Here is a 21,639-nt window from a genome sequence, read left to right on the forward strand (position 1 = left end):
TCAGTTTCCAGGACTGTAAAATGGGGGTGATGATCCTTGTGCCCCCACCTCTGGGGACCAGTTAGATCAGTATATGCTTGTAAGTCAGAAGTGTCATTGAGAGGATTAAAGATCTAGAGGAGGATCAGAGGTCTTACAAGGGCAGCTTCACGTCTTTGCACCTCCTGGATTCACAGATCTGGACCGGGCCATCCTTAGTTGAGGAAACGGAGGGGCAGGGAAGAGAGGGGATTGGCCCAGGTCACCCAGGAGAAAGCATTGTGGGTGAGATCTGAACGTTTCCTCCCTTGGCCTCAGTTTCCCCATCTGGACTGCCTTAAAGTCTGCGAAGCATTTCCCATAGGTCGTCTCATAACAAGGCTGGGAGGTTTTTTATGGATTTTACAGATGAAGAAACTGAGGTTGCCCAAGGTCCCGCAACTAGTATCTGGGGCAGGATCTGAACTAGTCTTCCTGACTCTGCCCCAACTCTCCATCTACCGTGAAAACGAGGGCTTTGGACAAATCCCACCAGCGAGCCCCTTCTTGCTGCCCTCTGAGGCTCCATCCTTCCCCTCTGCAGTCCACAAGACCTTGCCCTGAAGGGCAGAACCCCCTTTTCTTCCCCCAGTGCATCGCTGCAAGACACTTCATCTATATGAATCCCAAAAGGTCCCTTCAAGAGCTGATATGTTTTACTTATAAATAATCAGGAAGAAGGAGGATAACACAGCGGAAGGAGGGCTGGCCAGATCTGAGTTTGAGTTCTACCTCTGAAATATGCCGGATCCTGAGCAACGAGTGAGACTACGGTTACGGAAAAGTGGCTGATCTGTATTGGCGGAGGGAGTCTCCATACCGGGAACTCCCCACCTACATGAAATCCCAGGTGGCCCACGGTTCTCTTCCACCTCCCAAAATAAAGTCTTCCAGTAACGAATGGGAAAAGAAGAAAGAATCTTGACCTGGAAAGCAGGGTCTCTTGACCAACGGCGCAGGTGGGGCTCTGGTTTTAGGGGATGGGGGTTGGGGAACCCCAGATGGCAACAAGGGATCCCCGAAGTCTTCCCACTGCCTTGGGGCAGGCAGCCCTGGGCCTGGAGTAACTGCCGGGTCCCTTCTCTCGGGGGCTCTCGCTTTCACGGCTTAAAAAAATCCCGGGGCTTAGCTCCTGGGCCAGACACTTAGCCGAAGCCCCGTCTCGTTTACGTAAGCGAGGCTGCCTTATGTAAGGTTTCTGCTGGGAACCCGACATCACAAGAATGTGACTTATCTCCTTTTGTTCTCTAGATTAAAAAGCCGCCGCTCGCGGCCTCGCGAAGCTCCCAGGGGCAGCGGTGGCAAAAACGCTCCCAAGCCCCCACTTCAGTAAACGAGATGGCTTCCTCCATCAATATTAATGGGGAGGCAACGGAGACGGAGAGACGGTGGCCTGGGAGAGCCTCCTCCGCTGGGCTCGCGGCCTGGAGGGGAGGATTCTGCTCTCCCGCTCGGCCGCCATCTTAACGGTAAAGATACAGATAAACACTCTCGGTTAGCACTTTACAGTTACCGAGAACATTAACCCTCCGGGAAGGTTGGATCGCAGAGTTACAGCCACGAAGAGCGTGGGCACCTTGCACATGGGGAAACTGAGGCTGCGGGAAGGGGGTAAGGGACCTAAATTCTGACTCCTGTGAGTCTAAGTTCAGGGCCCTTCCAATCAAGCAGGGAATCGACCAACAAGCATTCATTAAGCGAAGGTTCTGTGCCAGGCTCCGGAGGAGCCAAAGAGTGACCTCGGTCAGCTTTGTTTGATGGGAGGCGGAAGGGAAGGAGAAGCCGGGTGACAGCACAGGGACCCTCCCCTGCCTCCCATGGACTCATTAACCCGGTGGGGAGCTTCGGAGAGGGCGGGGCTTTGCTCCAAGGGCCCTGCAGCCTCCTGAAAGCCGTGGGTCCGGCAGGCTCAAGGGACCTGGAAAGCACGGGGGCTAATGTTTGGGCACCTGCTTCCTGATCTCAGCTGGTGAAGCGCAGGGCGGGGAGGCCCATGGTTCTGAGTGTGGAAAGGGCGTAAAGGGCCTCCTGTCCACCCTGGGCATGACTTATGCACTGCCCCCAGCCACGTGCGCCCCTGCCCAAGGCACCGCTCCGGGACCCACAGCCGTCAGAGCCACAAGGAATCCAACGTCACCCGTCCCACGCCCTCTTCGTTGGGGTGAAAAAAACCACAGAAGGCACAGATTAACCCAGCAGTCAGTGGCTATGGCAGGATTTGAATCTGGTTCTTCTGGACTTCCAGGGTCTGTGGCTTCTCTCTCATGCCTCTCTCTTGCCCAAGTTGCCGGGAAAAGGGATACCCGGCACTAAGAGGATACAGGAGATCATTCCCAGAGGGCTGGGGCGGGCTTCCAGGAGGGGCCGGATAATGTCCCCAGGGAGGTCGGACTGCCGGGATGCTCCGAGGTCATCCGGGCCCGTGAAAGTAAACACGCTAAACTCTTCTTTGTATCCCTGGCACCCACAATGCCTTGAAAATTCCAGACTGTTGTAGGGAAGGTAATAAACATTTATTAAGCACCTACTGTATGTCTGGCACTGTGCTAAGCGCTTTACAATTAATACCTTATTAGATCCTCATAATAACTTTGGGAGGGAGGTGCTATATCACCCCCACTTTACAGTCCAGGAAACTGAGGCAGAACAAAGTTACATGCCTTGTCTAGGGTCACAGTGCCTAAGAGTCTGAGGCTGCATTTGATGGGTCTCCCTGGCTCTGGGTCCCAGGGTTCTGTGTGCCACAGTGCCAAGGCAGGGAATCCTCTTGACTGATACGGACCGGTGCTTTCTCTGGGGCTTCTGGACCCTAAGGTCTGCTTAGGGACTATAGGTCCTCCCCAAAATTTAGAGTATAAAGAACTGATCTGTTTCCTATTTTTACCGCTCCCGGTGTCTATTTCACCTCTTCATTTTGTCTGTAATCTCTCCACCTAAATAATTGTCCCTTTTGGCAAAAAACTGAATCAGCGCCTCTCCCCCTCCTGCCCTGCTGGCCCTCCGGGTCCTGGCTGAGCCGCCCTCAGCAGGGTGCGTCCCATCCCCCCAGGGCCCCCCCTCCCATCCGCAGACCCACCAACGTCCCCGGACTTGACTCACCATTGAATCTAAGGCAGACACAAGGCTGGTGATGATCTCGTCTTTTCGGGGAAACATGGTGCTCCAGCGATCGGGCCCGGAGGCGTTGGCGAGGCCATCAAAGTGTTTCCCCATCAGGGCCATAGTCACCTGGAATACAGGAGGGGAAGGAGGGCGTTACTGATCTGGCAGCAGACGGCCTCCAAAAAGGCGCTCCCTTCTGATCCCCAAAAGCTCCCCCCAAAGTTCGGGGTAAGTAGAGCTCATTCTCCAGGGTTCCACGGCTTACTGGGGCTTCCCTGTGTGTAAAGGGCCGATTTCTGGAAGCCTAAGGCCTTGTGCCACCTTTGGGATGGCACAAAAGGGAGAAGTCGCCCTTGACTGTGCAAGGGCCACCTTCTGGTCAGACTGAACCGTATTTGCCTCCAGAGGAATTGGCTCAAATCCCCACTGGGCAAGCACAGGTTGCCCAGCGCTGGGGAGGGCAGTTCTCTGGGTCTCAGTTTCCTCCTTTGTTAGATGAGGGAAAATATCTCCAAAGTCTCATCCGGGGGGAGGTCCTGAAGTCTCCGGCTGCCAGACTGGTTTTTTATTATAGCTTTTTATTTATAAGACATATGCATGGGCAATTTTTTTGCCAGACCCTAATTTGGAAATGTGGGAATTGGGCGAACCACCCCGACTCCATCTTGGGACTCAATTCTGGAGCTCGCTCAGTCCCCTTTCCATTCAATTATGGGTCTGATCCAATTCTGCCTTGTAGAAAACCTTATTTAATCATGGGAATCATCCGAAAACGTTATCGCCTCGTTTAAATCTAGTCTCCCTTCTGGGTCAGAGCTGGCCAGGTGTCCACCCCCCACCGGGGCTCTCTCCCTTCCCTTCTCTAAACTCCTCTTCCTCCATCCAAGAAAGTCTCAACAATTCAGTCCCGCAGACCTCAAAAGAGATTCTCAGCTCTCCCAAGTCAGCATCCTTTTTCCTTCAAGATTGAGGACACAGGAAGAGACGGATCCGCGGGGAAAGGGAAGGGGGAGAGGCCCTGAGATCAGGTGCCGAGAGCAATCAATGGGAACAGCACCCTGTCACGTGCTACCGGAGGGAGCCTGGGCCGAAATCATGTAATCGGGTAACTCAATTTCCTCAATAACCTGTGAAATGAGGACGTGGGACTAGGTGGATACTGAAGTCCCTTCCAGCCTTAGATCTGCGAGTCTCAGAAAGATCCAAGGCGCCTGAGACGCTCGTATCTTGGATTCCTAGACAAACCCCATTCCAACGGAGAGAGCCAGTGTAGACACAGACCTAAATATCCATGCGCCTGTATGTCCAATGAGCACACACACACAATCACGAAAGGGCATGTCAGAGAAATGGGGTCTTCCTATGAATAGTTTTCCCTTTGGAATCACTCAATTAAAAAGCATTTCTTAAGGGCCGACTATGGGATTATAACACTGCCCGAAGCAAGTCCTAGTTCCCTCGTCTCTCCGCAGGGAGATGCTAGGAGTATTATTATGTCCATTTTATGGGAGAAGAAACTGAGGTTCCAATCTCAGCCCATAAGCTATTTGTCCAGGGCCACACAGGCAAGAAAGTTTTGCACTGAGACTTTCCTGAGCCTGAGGGCTGCTCTGCACTCACTCTGCTGCAATCCAGTCTCTGGAACAAAGGCTAAAAAGAAGGTAAATTTGAGGTCAGAGGACATGGGTTCAAATGGTGCCTCTGAGAGTTCCTGCCCTCACAAAGCTCGTGATCTAAGGAGAAACAACATGGGGGCAAAGATAGACAAAAAGATCTCTCTCTCTCTCTCTCTCTGTCTCTTTCTCTCTGTCTCTCTCTCGCTCTGTCTCGGTCTCTCTCTTTCTCTATGTCATATATATATATATATATATATATATATATATATATATATATATATATATATATGACATATATCTATATGTCTATTCATAAACACATCTGTATTTATATTGTGCCCTAAAATGGCAAGGGCAATTTCAGAGAAGCCTAGGAAGATTTGTATGAACTGATGCAGAGGGAAGTGATCAGAAGCAAGAGAATAAGCTCTGACGTAGCAGCAACAAAGATTTCTGATCACCGTAAGGAGTGATTCCAATGCTAGAGGTCCGGGGATGAACCCATGATCTGACAATTAGACTGTAAGCTTTTTTTTTTTTAAACAATTCAATTCTGTTTATTTTTATTTTATATTTACTAATCTGCATACATATTGTCTTCAAACCCACCCCAACTCCCATCTCCCCATTCCCCCCTCCCTCCTGTTCCTGAGAATGTACTTTTCGAGTTCGGGACTGTTTCATATTTTTTTTTGTTAATTTTTATAATTATAACATTTTTTGACAGTACATATGCATAGGTCATTTTTTTTTTACAACATTATCCCTTGTACTCTCTTCTTTCCGAATTTTCCCCTCCTTCCCTCCACCCCCTCCCCTAGATGGCAGGCATTCCCATACATATTAAGTATCTTATAGTATATCCTAGGTACAATATATATGTGCAGAACCGAATTTTGTTGTTGTTGTTGTTGCAAAGGAAGAATTGTATTCGGAAGGTAAAAATAATCTGGGTAGAAAGACAATAGTGCAAACAGTTTACACTCATTTCCCAGTGTTACTTCTCTGGGTGTAGTTATTTCTGTCCATCATTGATCAACTGGAAGTGAGTTGGATCTTCTTTATGTTGAAGAAATCCACTTCCATCAGAATCCATCCTCATACAGTATCATTGTTGAAGTGTATAATGATCTCCTGGTTCTGCTCGTTTCACTCAGCATCAGTTGATGTAAGTCTCTCCAGGCCTCTCTGTATTTCTCCTGCTGGTCATTTCTTACAGATGTTTCATATTTTAGACGGTAAGCTTCTTGAGGGCAGGTTCTATATTTAATATTTGTATCCCTAATACTTAGCATAGGGCCTGAAAGACAACAGGTGCCTACTAAATGTTTACTGCTTGACTGACTGACTGAGAGAGGAGATATATTTTTGGATCTGGCTAGTGTGAGAACTGGTTTTACTTCATTGAGCACAGTTGTTACAATGTGGGCAGGGAAGCTTAACTGAAAAAAAGATTTAATTAAAATTTTCTGAATTTGAACTGAGACACCTAGACCCTTTTCCCTCCAGTCACCGTCTACATAGACATCACAGACACTTTCAAACCACATAAAAGTTCTGTCAGATTTCTGAGACAAAGTCTCCTCCTTTGTAATCAAAACGGCATTTTGATGTCTGATGTGTCGATTCTTTTTGTTTGACTAAACTAGTTACAAGGGAGGACTTAGAGAGGGAAGGGGAAGGAAGAAAAGGGGAGAGAGACAGAGACAGAGAGGCAGAGAGACAGAGAGACAGATAAAGACAGAGACAGAGACAAACAGAGAGAGAGGGGGAGAGAGAGATGGAGAGACAGAGACAGAGAGACAGAGACAGAGATACAGATAAAGACAGAGAGAGAATGAGAGAGAGAGAGACAGAGACAGAGACAGAGAAATGGAGAGACAGAGACAGAGATACAGATAAAGACAGAGACAGAGAGAGGGAGAGAAAGAGAGAAATGGAGATATATATATATAGAGAGAGAGATAGAGAAATGGAGAGAGAGAGAGAGAAATGGAGAGAGAGAGAGACAGAGAGAGAGAGAAATGGAGAGAGAGAGAGAGAGAGAGAGAGAGAGAGAGAGAGAGAGAGAGAGAGAATGGAGAGAGAGAGAGAGAGAGAAATGAAAGATTATCAAGAAAACAAATAAACACAAAGAGATCCAGGATAGGGTCTAAAAAAACAGGGCCATCTTGTTACTACATTGTGAAAATGAAAATGCTGATAAAAATAAATTGTACAGAAGTTGTTTCATGTATAACCCTCTTTGGGGGAGCTCCTTTTTTGTATCTTGTGATATTTGTGTCTGTTGATCATTAATTTGTAATAAAAAATTTTTAATTGTTTTCCATGCAGGGACTGGCTGACCGATGCCTAAGGGCCTTCTGCTGCTGCCCGCAAAGGGCAGTCCAGCACCAGGCTGGCGTGGCTCCCTGATGGGCAGAGAGCTGGCGAGAGCACGAGGGGAAAGCAGGTATCATCTGCATTCCAATCTGTGGGCCGGCCATTAGCGGTCCCCAGAACATGGAAGTTGGAAGGAGCCGGAGAGATCTCGAGGGGCCACGTTTCCATTTATCTGAGTAAGGGGGGTGGCGTTGGGGCAAAGAGAACCGGGGTCTAAGACTTCTGAGTCAGCAAGACTGAGCCTCCAAATCCTGGCTCTGACGCTTCTCCTTGAGACCACTCCAGCTCTTCGGGCCTCAGTTTCTCCACTCCAGATGACTTCTGAGGACCCTCCCAGTTCTAACTCTACCATCCTACCACCATTCTGAGCCTCAGTTTCCTTATTAATAAAGGAGAAATCGGTCTCCGTGAGTGCTAAGGTCCCTTCCAAATCTCACATCCTGTGAAGAAATGATTAACCTTGACGACGGTGTGAAAGAGGCTGGGGATCATAAGCTTCCTAATTGTTCTTCCCTGCGACACTTGGCTTTATCATCAGTTTAATGGGGAGCCACAGGCCTCGGGGATAAGCTGTTCCCCAAGACCTAGTCTTGCTCTCTGTATGGGAGCTGCCAAAAATCCACACACACTCAGTAGGATTAAGCATACTTGGGAGCCTTCCTAGAAATTACCCAGCCTGCATTGTAATTTGGAGATCATTTACTGACGAGATTAGGTGAGAGAAGGCAGGTGTCTACGGTATAATGAATAGAAGATGAAGTATTACCTTGGAAATTGGAAGCAGGTACAAGGTAATGTGGAGAATACAACCTCTAACAGGCAGGCGGCCATCTGTGCGCTGATTAGAATGAGAATCGGACAAGAGCAAGAACGGCCGGAGCCAGGGGCTCTCGTCCCGGTGGCCGGCTCCATTTCTGTGCTCAGAAACGCCTCGAGAGAAGAGAAGGGCAGTTCAGGGGACAGCAGAGTACTTTTCAGCTGAGAATCTCGGGTCAGAGCATCACAGAATGAGAGGTCGGGTGCTGGAAGAAGCCATCCAGCCCATGATTTTACAGATGGAGAAACTGAGGCCGAGTGGGTTAAAATTGTCCCTCCGACGCCAGAGTTTGGCCTTTTTCTGGCGAACCAAACAAGTCCTGCCCTTTCCCCAAATAAAGAAAATGAGTTATCCGATCACCACAAGGAGACGGATGTCATTGAACTGCAGAACACAAGGAGGGAGGAGGGTATTAAGAGACTGGAAAGGTAAGAAGGGACAGGCTACAAAAGTCAAGTAATTATTAATGAACCACTATGTGCTAGGGACGGCGATGCAAATACAGAAATCAGTCCTTCCCCTCAAGGACTCGACCTACTAATGGAAGTGTCAAGATTTGAATCCAGATCTCCTGACTCCTAATGTGGCATTTTTTTTTATTCTGCCATAGGTGCCTCTACAAAGACTTTCAGAAACAGAAGCGATTTTGGATGTCTACACTATTCCACAGAGGCAGCCATAGGGACACAGATCTCGTAAAAATACTCAACTCCCTTTGCTGCCATTCAAAGCTCAACCACCAACTTTCTACTTTACATAGATATTTTTCAGTCTGGATATTATTTTGAAAAGCAATTAAATGGAGTACAGTCAAGATGGCAGAGGAAATGGAGCCTTTTTAGTGAGTTCTCCCAATCTTCTCACAACTTTTTTTTTTTTTTAATGCCGCAAATCAAATTCTTAGGGAGATTAAAAAAATCCAGGAAAAATTTTCCAGTCCAGGAAAATTGAGGTTTGATGAAGGGCTGGCAGACGATAAAGGGAACTGGTCAGAAAAGAATGAGAGGATCCCTGTCCTAGCACTAGGCACAGGGTCAGGTGCCATTTGGCAACTCCTTCTCCCATTACCAAGTTTCTGTTCACACTTCCAGGGCAGAGAGGAAAGGTTACTCTTTGCAGCCAAGGAATTGTACCTGGGTAAGGCCTGAAGCACAGACCAGGAGAGTAACCAGAACTCTCCCCAGGTCACACCATCTTAAAACAATGAAAATCGGCAGGCTGGCCCCCAAATGCAGTCACAGAGGTTTAATTAAACTAGACATTCTTCCCAAAGATGGGCAGAGGCCAACTCTTAACAAAATCAAGATGCAGGCTGGGAAATGAACAATTAAAAAAGAAGCCAATCATAAAGAGCTTCCACGGAGCTGGGGACAAACTCAAGAGGAGAAAGCTGAACGATCATCTACAAGCAGAGCCTCAAAGAAAGATGCAGGTCAGACATGAGTCCAACAAGAATTCCTAGAAGAGCTGAAGAAAGAGATTTTTATAAAAGAGAATTTTTTTTTAATCAAGAGGAAAAATTGGGAAAAATGAAAGCAATTGGGTAAGCCAGTTTCCATTCATTATCTCTTTGAAAAAGTCTGATACAGTAGAAGAACCAATGGGTTTGGAGAAGGGGAACTTGGGATCAAACCCTGGCTCACTCCCTTTCCATCTGTGTGACCTTGCACGTTTACCGTTCTGGATCTGTTATGTGTAAAAAAAAAAGGTTTGAATTAGAGGAAGATCCCTTCTGGTGTAATAATGACCTATCATTGTAAAAGTTAGAAAAATGGAAGGCAGGATCAGAGCACGTGTTGTTTCCTTTTACACTGAACATTAACCAGACCTTAGGCTAATATTGGAGATTATCCTTCTTCAGTGACTGTCACAGATACACGCCCTCCACTACTATGACTTCCTTACATTTAAATATATATTATACATGCACATATATGTATACACACACACATATACACATTTATAATTGTCAAAGCTCTATCATGAATTGCATTTGAGTTTCATGGAGAGGTAGGGTAGATTTTCACCCCCATTTTATAGCTAAGGAAACTGAGGCACAGTGACATGAAATGCTCAATAATGATACTACACAATGAATCAGCACTTTAAGGTTTGCAACGACTCTGGGGGGCAGGTGCTATCATTATTTCCTTTGACAGATGGGGAAAGAGAAGCAAACAGAAGCTAAGTAAGGATCACACAGTCAATCAGTGTCTGAGGCAGGAGATGGACTCCAAGTCCGGGGCTCTGTCCAGCTGCTTAAAACGCCCGAGCACAGGACGTATTCCCATCCCCAGCAGCAGCTCAGGGCACCCATGGCTCCCGCTAGCTCGCATTGTTCTGAGGAAGCTTTTGTCTTCCTCGTTGGGGTCTCACATCTTCCTCTCAGGCCGCGAGGTCTGGGAGGTCAAGGCTGTGTGTCCCCCATCAGACCAAGGGCTTGGGGGGGGGGGGCAGGGACTGGGCCTCAGTTGTCAGGCCCCAATTCCCTGAAGACAGCGATCGCATCAGTCCGCTAGACGAGGGAAAGGGCCACAATTTTTGGCGCTTTCCATCCACATCTGAGCCCATGGGACAAACGATCCCAGTTCAGTGTCACTGGGAATCCCCTTCCCAGCCTCCACTGCCGACCTTCTTTCTCCCTTGCCCCCGCTCTGTCAGCGGGCAGCTGCCCGTCTCGGTGCCATCCAGTAAGACCCAGCGTCTGAGGTACAGAGAGAGTGCCACGGAGGGAGGGAGAGCAGGAGACCGAGTGTCCCAACGTCACTGCCTTTGGCTGATGGATGGTGACCCCACTGAAATACATCAATAAATTAATTATGATTGGCACGAAACCTGCTCCCCTGCCTCTCCGTCCTTAATGTGCTCTTCTCCAGGCGTCCTTCGTTGCCGTGGGGGGTTCGAGCACTGGATGAAGTGTCCGTGGGCTCCCCTCCTCTCTTTAACCCACAGACAAGCTGCCTGGCACCTTCCCCGGGAGGGCAGGATTTCCTAAACGGGGCACTCAGGTAGCAGGGGGGGACCACAAGACCCGCTGCATTTGCATAAAATTTGCATCCCCTTTGCATGTGTCTGTAAAGGCCATGCTTCTTGCCGCTGAGTAGCTTTCAAGGTTAAAACATCGCTGAAGGGGGGTGTGGAGGGGGCGGCTGCACTCAAAGCATTACCCACATGACTTTGCTCTTTCAGGAATTCGAGCTTAGTGCTTCTGGCTGACTTCAGAAGGGAAAAAAAAAAAAAAAGCTGGCACAGAAATCAAGCCACCAGTTTTCCAGTCCTGACTCTGACATACACTGGATCTGGTGTGTGACCCTGAACAAGTCACTGGACGCGTGGGCTTCCCCCGGGGAATCCTTTCAGCTCCACTGGTGAAGGGAGCTTTTCACACTGGGAGTATCAGGAGTCATTAAAACCCCAGTTCCAGGAAAAGAAAAAAAGAAAGAAAAAGGGGTGAGAGAGAAAGAAAGAGAGAGAGAGACAGAAACAGAAAGAAAGAAAGAAAGAAAGAAAGAAAGAAAGAAAGAAAGAAAGAAAGAAAGAAAGAAAGAAAGAAAGAAAGAAAGAAAGAAAGAAAGAAAGAAAGAAAGAAAGAAAGAAAGAAAGAAAGAAAGAAAGAAAGAAAGAAAGGAAAGAAGGAAGGAAGGAAGGAAGAAAGGAAGGAAGGAAGGAAGGAAGGAAGGAAGGAAGGAAGGAAGGAAGGAAGGAAGGAAGGAAGGAAGGAAGGAAGGAAGGAGGGAGGGAGGGAGGGAGGGAGAGAGGGAGGGAGAGAGGGAGAGAGGGATAAAGGAAGGAAGGAGGGAAGAGATACACAGAAGGGGAGAGACAGAGAAAGGATCCATGGATCCTCTGATTTGAATCCTAACTCTACACTTCCTGAACCATCAGTTCTTTCCGGACCTCAGTTTCCTCATCTGTACAATGCAGAGAAAGGACCACAAACATTACCTAATAGGCCACTTCCCATCCTAAATCAATTGTCCTTCTGTCCCGTGGCTCAATCCCACCCTGGGCTTGCCAATTCATCACCAGGGCTTCCCATACTGTACTCACCATCCCCTGGCCCTTCAGATCAAAACTCAGCCACCACGCCCTTGTAAAATATGTTGGCTAACCCTGATCAAAGGTAAGCTCCTTGAGGGGAGGAGCTGGCTCTCTTTTTATATCTGTACACACAGAACTTACAGAATATATAGATTCTTAGTATAGTCCCTAATAAGTACTTAATAACTGCCTATTTATTCATTGACCACTGGGCAAGAAAACAGCGGCCCTCCGCGGCTGGCCACCCTGCTAATTGGGCCTGTCCATCCCCACCATTGTCCAGATGGCTCCTGCCAGCTTTCCGAGTCACTTGTTGGCAGGGCTGCAGGCTGCAGGCGCTGGGGGCGGGAGGCCTGGGATCGGGGCCCCTGCACCTCCACCTCTCACCCAGGCCGGACTCTAGATAGCGTCCACACTTATCTCCAGCTGACTGGGGGTGGTCAAGTAGCCATCTCCAGACCACACCAAGACCACACTGGCCGTAACTGCACAGCTTTTCACCTCCATCAGAGCCTTTCCTGACCACCCGAGTCCCCACTGTCCCCTCCTACTCTTTGCCAATCACCAGCCACTTCCTTTATATCTTTTTTTCATTCTTTCCTTCCCTTCCTTCTCTTTCCTTTCTTTTTCTTTTTTTCCTTCCTTATCTTCTTTCTTCTCCTTTCTTTTTCTTTTCTTCCTTCCTTATCTTTTTCTTTCCTTTATCTTTCTTCCTCTTCTACTTCTTTCTTTTTTTTTCCTTCCTTTTTACCTTTCTTGTTTTTCCTTCCTACCTATCTTATCTTTCTCTTATTTTTTCCTTCTCTCAAAACTGTGATAATAATTTTTCACTTTCATTATGGGGGGGGGGGTGAGGGTCCTTCCTCCTAGACAGGACGCTAAAACCTGTTCCAGGGGATGGGAAAATTTACTTAAAGCCTTGACATTCCTCAGATAAGAAGCCAAAGAAGCTTCCTGAACTAATCTGACTGAACCTTATTTGAAGAAGGGATTCTACTTGGTAGGCCTGGAAGCTTTCCCTCTCAATCAGCCCATTGTGAATCCTCTAAACCCAGTTTAATGTGTAACCTGCCTTAGTTTACTTATGGAGTCTGTTCCAGCAGGCTTGTTTTCTTAAGGGATGTCTGAGATTAGGAGCCTACTTCACTAAGTTTGTTAAACTTTGATGATGTTGAAGGAAGCATGGGATTATGGATTCTTTTTTTTTTTTTTAAACTTTTAGAGCCTAAAAGAATGTATGAAATTGCAATAGACAAAAGAATTTCCTTTTCGGTTGCTCTGACGTAAATTTGACCATAAAAAGCCTCTTTAGAAACCTAATCTTGCTCCGGGATAATTTTGCTGCCTCCTGAACCTGTGCTCAAACATAACAAACTGAAAGCCTGGTTTTCTACCTCTATGATTTCTGCTGCGGTATTTCAGCAGTAACCCACCACGCAAACTCAAAGTGACTACATAACCTTGGACCTGGCAGGGACTTTTCGGTGGGGCGTGAAGAGCAATGGGTCTCGATTCAGCGAACTGGCTTTACGATGGGAGTCGGCTCACCTCATCACTCTAGACCTCAATTTCCTCATCCATAAAATGGGGCCAAGGCTGCCCGCCTTGTTTCCCTGCCGGGATTGTTGGGAGGCGGGTGCTTTCACAGAGGCAGCCTTCTAGCCTAACCCTCACCTGGTTCCCCTCCACAGTATCCCCATCATTGCCCTTTGGTGCTTTCCCAAGGCTCCGGTGAGGTGGAAGAAACTCCCTGCTTCTGAAAGCTGGCTCTCCTTGTCAGCAGTTTTTTCCTTACACTTTGGGGAGAAAGCGGCCTTTCTTTTGTGCTCAGCCCCCGTTCCTCGTCTGGCCTCCGGGACTGAGCAGAAAAGGGCTGATCCAACTTCTGCAAAGCAGGGCTCCCGATGAGAGCGGTCACATCCGTCCCCATTGAGCTAAGCGTGCCCGCTTCCCCCGCTGATCCCCACAGAACACTGACCCGAGGCCCTTGACCAGGCTGGCAACCTCCAGCTCACCGGGCGCGTCCTCTCTGACCCATGGCCTCCCTCCGGTCGGTGCCTCGTTTCTTTTATTTTTGGCTGCCCTGTTCTCTAGCCCTCTAAATAGATTCTGTTATCTTTTTAAAAACTCTCTTATTTTATAAATGAAAAAAAACAAAAAAACTGGACCCTAAGAAGGACACTGACTGGCTCACAGTCACTCAGCTGCTGCTCAGTAGCATGTCTGGGGGCACTGAGTGCCATTCTCTGACAGAAGGAGGTAGAAGTGTGGAGAAAAGTGCAGAGCTCCTGTCCTCAAGCTGTTTGTAGTCTAGCTGGGAAACAAGATTTACCATAAAAGTCTCCGAGGTTTGGGGGCAGGGCCAGGTGGAAAGGGAGACCACGTGATTCATCCTAATCAGGGAAGGCTTCTGGGAAAAGGTAAATTAACCTGGACCTTGAGGATGAGTACCATTTAACCCCCAGCTTCTTAAACCTGGTTCGTGACCCCATGGGGGGGTCTCATAACTGAATGTGGGAGTCAGAAACTATGTTAAATGTGTGTACCTATTTTATATTCCTGTGTACCTGGGAGAAATTTCTCAGACGAAAAGGTGGAAAAGGTTAAAGAAGCCCCGATTTGGATAAGGCCCCGCTCTTGTCGGGGCTCCAGAGCCTTTCTCCTGGGGGGACTTGGCCCACTCAGCTTTGACACCTCCCTCCTGGTCTGGATGAGCAGTTCTGATAGGTGCCTCCCCGCCCCATTGTTTCTCACACCCCGCTAGCCATCCGCTAGGACATCCAGCCCCTGCACGTGCTCTCCCAGCCCCACCTTCTTCCTCTTTTTAGGGGAGAGGGAACCCAATGGCTCCTGGAAATCCCTACAAGTGCCCCGAGCTCCCAGCCCCGACACGCCCGAGTTTTCCTCGTTCCCACAGAGATGGCAAAGGTAGCTCCCAGCGCCGGCACAGGGTGGGTAACAGGAGCGTGGGAAAGCTGGACCGGTGAGTTTGGGAGGGATGCTGGGGGGGCCTCAATGCCAGACCAAGGAACAGATGAATCAGACGGGCGTTCAGAGGCCTTTTTAGGACCGCCAAGGTACAGACACCAACACACGTGTTCTCTCCCCCTCCGGTGGGTTGAAGGAGATTGATGGAGGCTTCCTTTCCCTCTACTCCATTGCGCTCGCCCCTCCCCCAGCCATTCCCGGAAAGGAGTCAGAGCTGCTCTGGCCGTGCAGCTGCCCTGGCCAAAATCGAATTAGGGCCGAGCAGGAAGGCTCCAGATGAAGCTCACCATCCTGGCCCGCTGAGGGCTCCTGCCCAGGCCCGGCCTCCGCTCCTTCCTCTGAACGTTCCTAATCCACTTAGCCACAGAGAACACAACACTGATCTCTCCTCACCTGGGACTGGCCCTGAGAGCGCCAGGGAGGGGGGGGGCCTTGGCTCAGAGGGATCCCAGCAGGGAGGGGCAGGGCCCCAGATCCCCGCCCTTCAGGAGCCGAGGCTCAGACCCCAAGGTCAAAGGCCTCGTCTCTAGACTAGAAGCACAACACTCCCTCTTACTCTGTAATCAGAGCGGTCAGGTGGAAGCACGACCACCTGCCTTCCTGTGTCAGACATCACCTGTGTGACCCTGGGCAGGTCCCTTCACCCGGTGTGCCTCAGCTTCCTCGTCTGTAAAATGGGCTGGAGTCAATCCTATGCGAGATCCCTTTCTCCATCCTCCTCCCCAACGGGTCAGGGCTAGCCCCTAAGACCAATCCCCTCATTTCTCAGGTGGGGAAAGTGGGGTTCAGGGGAGCCGGAACGCCTTGCCCGAAGTCACCCAGGGAAAAGAAGGCAGAATCTGAACGCATGACCCCCCGACTCCAAGACCAATGCAGATAGACTGCTTGGAACCTTTGCTTCATAGGTTCACGGTATCTAGAACAGGAAAAGATCCGAAGGGTTCAGTGGAACTCCCTAATTTTTCAAAGAGTGAATCATTACGTTTTTATCATATCAAAGACTGTAAACATCCAAGGAGAATTCCCATCAAGCAAAGAGGCGGGGATTCTCTAGCCCCCCACCCCCGTCCCAACGCCATTCTGCTCCCAAATTCCTGCCCCACCATCCTTCCAGCTCTTCTCCCATCTCCTTTCCATCGACTCTATCCAATCATTCATCTAGCCTTTCTATCTCTCCCTATCTCTCTCCATCTTTCCAGCTATCTATTCACCTACCCATCTATTCATCCATCCAACTATCTGTCTGTCTATCCATCCGTCTAGCTATCATCTATTTATCTATCCATCCATCCAGTTATTATCTACCCATCCATCATCTGTCCATCTGTATATTTATCTATCTTTCTATAATCTCTACATCCATCCATCCATCCGTCTATTCTATCTATCTATCATATATCCACACATCTATTTATCATCTATCCATCCATCCATCGTCTATCCATCTGTATATTTATCTATCTTTCCATAATCTTTCCATCCATCCATCCGTCTATTCTATCTATCATATATCCACACATCTATTTATCATCCATCCATCCATCATCTGTCCATCTGTATATTTATCTATCTTTCCATAATCTTTCCATCCATCCATCCCTCTATTCTATCTATCTATCATATATCCACACATCTATTTATCATCTATCCATCCATCATCTGTCCATCTGTATATTTATCTATCTTTCCATAATCTTTCCATCCATCCATCCATCTGTCTATTCTATCTATCTATCTATCTATCTATCTATCATATATCCATACATCTATTTATCATCTATTCATCCATCTATCTGTCTGTCTATCCATCCGTCTAGCTATCATCTATCATCCATTTATCTATCTATGCATCCATCCAGTTATCATCTACCCATCCATCATCTATCCATCTGTGTATTTATCTATCTTTCTATAATCTCTACATCCATCCATCCATCCGTCTATTCTATCTATCTATCTATCTATCTATCTATCATATATCCATACATCTATTTATCATCTATTCAATCCATCTATCTGTCTGTCTATCCATCCGTCTAGGCTATCATCTATCATCATTCATCTATCCATCCATCCAGTTATTATCTCTCATCCATCCATCATCTGTCATCTGTATATTTATCTATCTTTCTATAATCTTTCCATCCATCCATCCGTCTATTCTATCTGTCTGTCTGTCAATCTACCTATCCAACCACCATCCACATACAAACACAAAGAACACACACTCTCTGCCCTCCGTGAGCTTACATTCTAGCAGAGGAGACAACAAGAATACAGATATTATAAATGTGAAGAAAACACATACGGCCACATGTAAAGGAAGATCAAAATGCTTTGGGAGCCAGGGAAGATTGGGAAAGATTTGACCCGGAATATGGTATTTTGTGCCTCTCTCTTCCCAAGGTATCTTACCTCTTTAACTGATTTGCTGTATAATGGGACTAACCAATAATATATCACATACCACCCTAAAGCTTTAAGGCAGCAGGGTGGAGCGCCAGACCTCAGGAAGACCTGAGTTCAAATCCTGAACCAGACATTTATTAGCTGTGTGACCTTGGGCAAGCCATAACTCTGTTTGCCTCAATTTCCTCATCTGTATAATGGAGATAATAACAGCACCTTTCTTCTGGGGTTGTTATGAAGACCAACAGAGGTAACATTGTGAAGTGCCATAAATAGATCATTATACTATTGTTGTGGCACACCAAATGTTTGCCCCCTCTGACCAAAGACAGAGCTGGCTTAGCGCACTCTCCCCGATATAATAATCTACGGATCTGTGACTCCGATGTCAGGTCCTCCCTCAGGGCCCATCTCTTCCAGGAAGCCTGCCCTGACTGACTACCCTAGTCCCTCTGGGCTCCTCTCCGCTTCTAGTGTCCTATGGCCTTGATTACCTGGACCACGAGACTTCACACGGATCAAGAACTGGAAGGGATCATATGGACTGGGCCCAACCCTTTTATTTCGCAGAAGAAGAACCGAGATCCAGGAGAATGTGAAGGCTTCTTGAGGGCAGCCCCGGGGGGCGGTGCAGCCGGCTCTCCCCCAGACTAGTTGTGTGAGCTTGGGGAGGCTGTTTTCTCTTCACCGAGCCTCAGTTTCATGAGTGGGTGAGCGTCAAATGCAAATAGGAGGGACAGAAGAATCCCAGCTGGCTGCATAGTGACTTAGTCTTAAAATGTAATATTATTTCTGCTTTATTGCATTTTTACTTATTTTCTTCAATAATTACATTTTAGTCTGGAGTATCTGAGTTCTCTGAATGAGACCATGAACTGGAGGGGGCTTGCCTTCTGGGAATCAGGATCACAAAGCACATCTTCCTCTTCCTGGGGGGTGGGGGACTACAGGTGTAAAATGGGGTACACGCCATCAGGTACACTGTTGCTTTTGTTAGTGTATTTTTCACAGTTACTAGCAAGGGTTCAGTGGAAGCGGTGCTACCTGAGAATTAGTATTCCTTTTAAAACAAACGGCAACAATAAATCTTCCAAAAACCCAAAAGGTTCCAAATCGGGCAGAGCTCAATGCTTGAATGAACTGACCGACAGGGAAGCGCCAGTGGTGACCTAGTGCCCTCACATGTCCCTAAATAATTACAGGATTAGGAATCTAAAGATGTTAAATTGCTTTGGGATCATTTAATCGATTCCTCTCCTCTTCCAGAGGAGGACACAGAAACCCGGGGAAGACATTGTATCAGATGCAGCATTTGAACCCAAGTCCCTTAACAAATGGAGCATTTTTACCTTTGTACCAGAAGCCATAGTCCTCCACCCCAGAGTCGCTTCTGGTTAAGTCACCGGGGCTCAGCCCCCCACCCTATTATTTGGGCCGCTCCCCCGACTTCCTGGAACGGCCCCATTCCGACTCCCCCAACCCAATGCAGTTCCTCCCAGAGGCCTTGGCTCCCCACCCCGCATCCAGAGCCAGCTGTCGATTCCTTTTCTCCCCGGGTATTCTGGAAAATGCTCAGATCTGTTCCTCGAACTGCCAGGAGCCCTCAGTCCCCAGGTGGCCAAGCTCCAGAGTTAGAACTTCCCACACTTCATTAAAAAACCAGGTGAGCTCCGGGGCCTGAGAAGCAGAGAAACTAGTGAGGGGCGGGAAAGAAAGGGAGTTCAGGGAAAATGGGGGTGGAATCCTCCTCAGAAACTCTTTACCCTCGAGGGTAGCAAGATTCTAAAAACGGGACATAGGTGAGAGAGCAAGTCGTACAGAGAGCTAGAGACAGTGAGACAGCGCGAGGATGGTGGCAGAGGGAGATGCGGGATGCCTTTGCATGTGTGTGTGGTGGGGGGGAGAAGTGAGGGAGAAGAGAAGAGTGTTTGTGGGAAAGCTATGAGTGCAAGGGAGAGGAGGGGGTGTGAGAGACAGACAAAGTCAGAGAGAAAGGAAGGAAGGAAGGAAGGAAGGAGGAAGGAAGGAAGGAAGGAAGGAAGGAAGGAAGGAAGGAAGGAAGGAAGGAAGGAAGGAAGGAAGGAAGGAAGAGGGAGGGAGGGAGGGAGGGAAGGAGGGAGGGAGGGAGGGAAGGAAGGAAGGAGGGAGGGAGGGAGGGAGGGAGGAAAGAAAGGAAGGAAAGGAAGGAAGGAAGGAAGGAAGGAAGGAAAGAAGAGACAGAGAGGGATAGAGAGACAAGACAAAGACAGAGAGAGGAAGGAAGGAAGGAAGGAAGGAAGGAAGGAAGGAAGGGAAGGAAGGAAGGTAAGGAAGGAAGGAAGGAAGGAAGGAAGGAAGGAAGGAAGGAAGGAAGGAAGGAAGGAAGGAAGGAAGGAAGGAAGGAGGGGAGGGAGGGGAGGGGAGGGGGAAGGAAGGAAGGAGGGAGGGAGGGAGGGAGGGAGGAAAGAAAGGAAGGAAGAAGGAAGGAAGGAAGGAGGAGGGAGGGAGGGAGGGAGGAGGGAGGGAGGGAGGGAGGAGGAAGGAGGGAGGGAGGGAGGGAGGGAGGGAGGAGGGAGGAGGAAGGAAGGAAGGAAGGAGGAAGGAAGGGAAGGAAGGAAGGAAGGAAGGAAGGAAGGAAGGAAGGAAAGAACAGAGAGGGATAGAGAGACAAAGACGAAAGACAGAGAGAGGAAGGAAGGAAGGAAGGAAGGAAGGAAGGAAGGAAGGAAGGAAGGGAAGGAAGGAAGGAAGGAAGGAAGGAAGGAAGGAAGGAGGAGGGAGGGAGGGGGAAAGGGAGGAAGGAGGAAGGGAGGAAGGAAGGAAGGAAGGAAGAAGGAAGGAAGGAAGGAAGGAAGGAAGGAAGGAAGGAAGGAAGGAAGAAAGAAGAGACAGAGAGGGATAGAGAGACAAAGACAAAGACAGAGAGAGGAAGGAAGGAAGGAAGGAAGGAAGGAAGGAGGGAGGGAGGGAGGAAAGGAAGGAAGGAAGGAAGGAAGGAAAGAAGAGACAGAGAGGGATAGAGAGACAAAGACAAAGACAGAGAGAGGAAGGAAGGAAGGAAGGAAGGAAGGAAGGAAGGAAGGAAGGAAGGAAGGAAGGAAGGAAGGAAGGAAGGAAGGAAGGAAGGAAGGAAGGAAGGAAGGAAGGAAGGAAGGAAGGAAGGAAGGAGGGAGGGAGGGAGGGAGGGGGAGGAAGAAGGAAGGAAGGAAGGAAGGAAGGAAGGAAGAGGGAGGGAGGGAGGGAGGACAGAGGGAGGGAGGGAGGGAGGGAGGAAAGGAGGGAGGGAGGGAGGGAGGGAGGGAGGGAGGAAGGAAGGAAGGAAGGAAGGAAGGAAGGAAGGAAGGAAGGAAGGAAGGAAGGAAGGAAGGAAAGAAGAGACAGAGAGGGATAGAGAGACAAAGACAAAGACAGAGAGAGGAAGGAAGGAAGGAAGGAAGGAAGGAAGGAGGAAGGAAGGAAGGAAGGAAGGAAGGAAGGAAGGAAGGAAGGAAGGAAGGAAGGAAGGAAGGAAGGAAGGAAGGAAGGAAGGAAGGAAGGAGGAAGGGAGGGAGGGAGGGAGGGAGGGAGGGAGGAAAGGGAGGAAGGAAGGAAGGAAGGAAGGAAGGAAGGAAGGAAGGAAGGAAGGAAGGAAGGAAAGAAGAGACAGAGAGGGATAGAGAGACAAAGACAAAGACAGAGAGAGGAAGGAAGGAAGGAAGGAAGGAAGGAAGGAAGGAAGAAGGAAGGAGGGAGGGAGGGAGGAAAGGAAGGAAGGAAGGAAGGAAAGAAAGAAGAGACAGAGAGGGATAGAGAGACAAAGACAAAGACAGAGAGAGGAAGGAAGGAAGGAAGGAAGGAAGGAAGGAAGGAGGAAGGAAGGAAGGAAGGAAGGAAGGAAGGAAGGAAGGAAGGAAGGAAGAAGGAAGGAAGGAAGGAAGGAAGGAAGGAAGGAAGGAAGGGAGAGAGGTAGGGAGGGAGAAATGAGAGAGAGAGAGGGGGAGAGAGACAGACAGACAGATGAGACAGGAAAGAAAGAACGAAAGAAATAAAGAGATTAAAGATTGAAAGAGAGAGGGGAGAGAGAAGGAGGGCTACCAGGGAGCTGGTTTCTTGTCCCACCTTGGTGCTACTTCATGCCCAGTCCTGGCTGACCCTCACCACCTCCAGGCAGGCAGCCGCCCATGTAAGGACGTAAGAGATAGGACATGCGTAAAGGGGCCCCTGGGCTTCCACACAGAGATGCTCTCTCAGGCCCTTGCAGCTCAGAAGGGCGACCAGTCCTGTGAACTCTCCGTTTCTCAGAATGCC

At 48.6% G+C, this 21,639-nt stretch overlaps 1 protein-coding gene across 1 annotated transcript in view; it reads right to left on the reverse strand.

Annotated features, from left to right (window-relative positions):
- GTF2IRD1 (GTF2I repeat domain containing 1) overlaps positions 1–21,639 on the reverse strand; it is a gene marked incomplete in the record, with an annotated part of 193,432 nt that overhangs the window by 130,570 nt on the left and 41,223 nt on the right. The window contains 1 exon segment of the mRNA XM_074264041.1: positions 3,118–3,246. Coding sequence (XP_074120142.1) covers positions 3,118–3,240 — 123 coding nt within the window.

The sequence above is a fragment of the Sminthopsis crassicaudata genome, chromosome 4 (assembly GCF_048593235.1).
Source record: "Sminthopsis crassicaudata isolate SCR6 chromosome 4, ASM4859323v1, whole genome shotgun sequence".
Classification (NCBI taxonomy): Eukaryota; Metazoa; Chordata; class Mammalia; order Dasyuromorphia; family Dasyuridae; genus Sminthopsis; species Sminthopsis crassicaudata.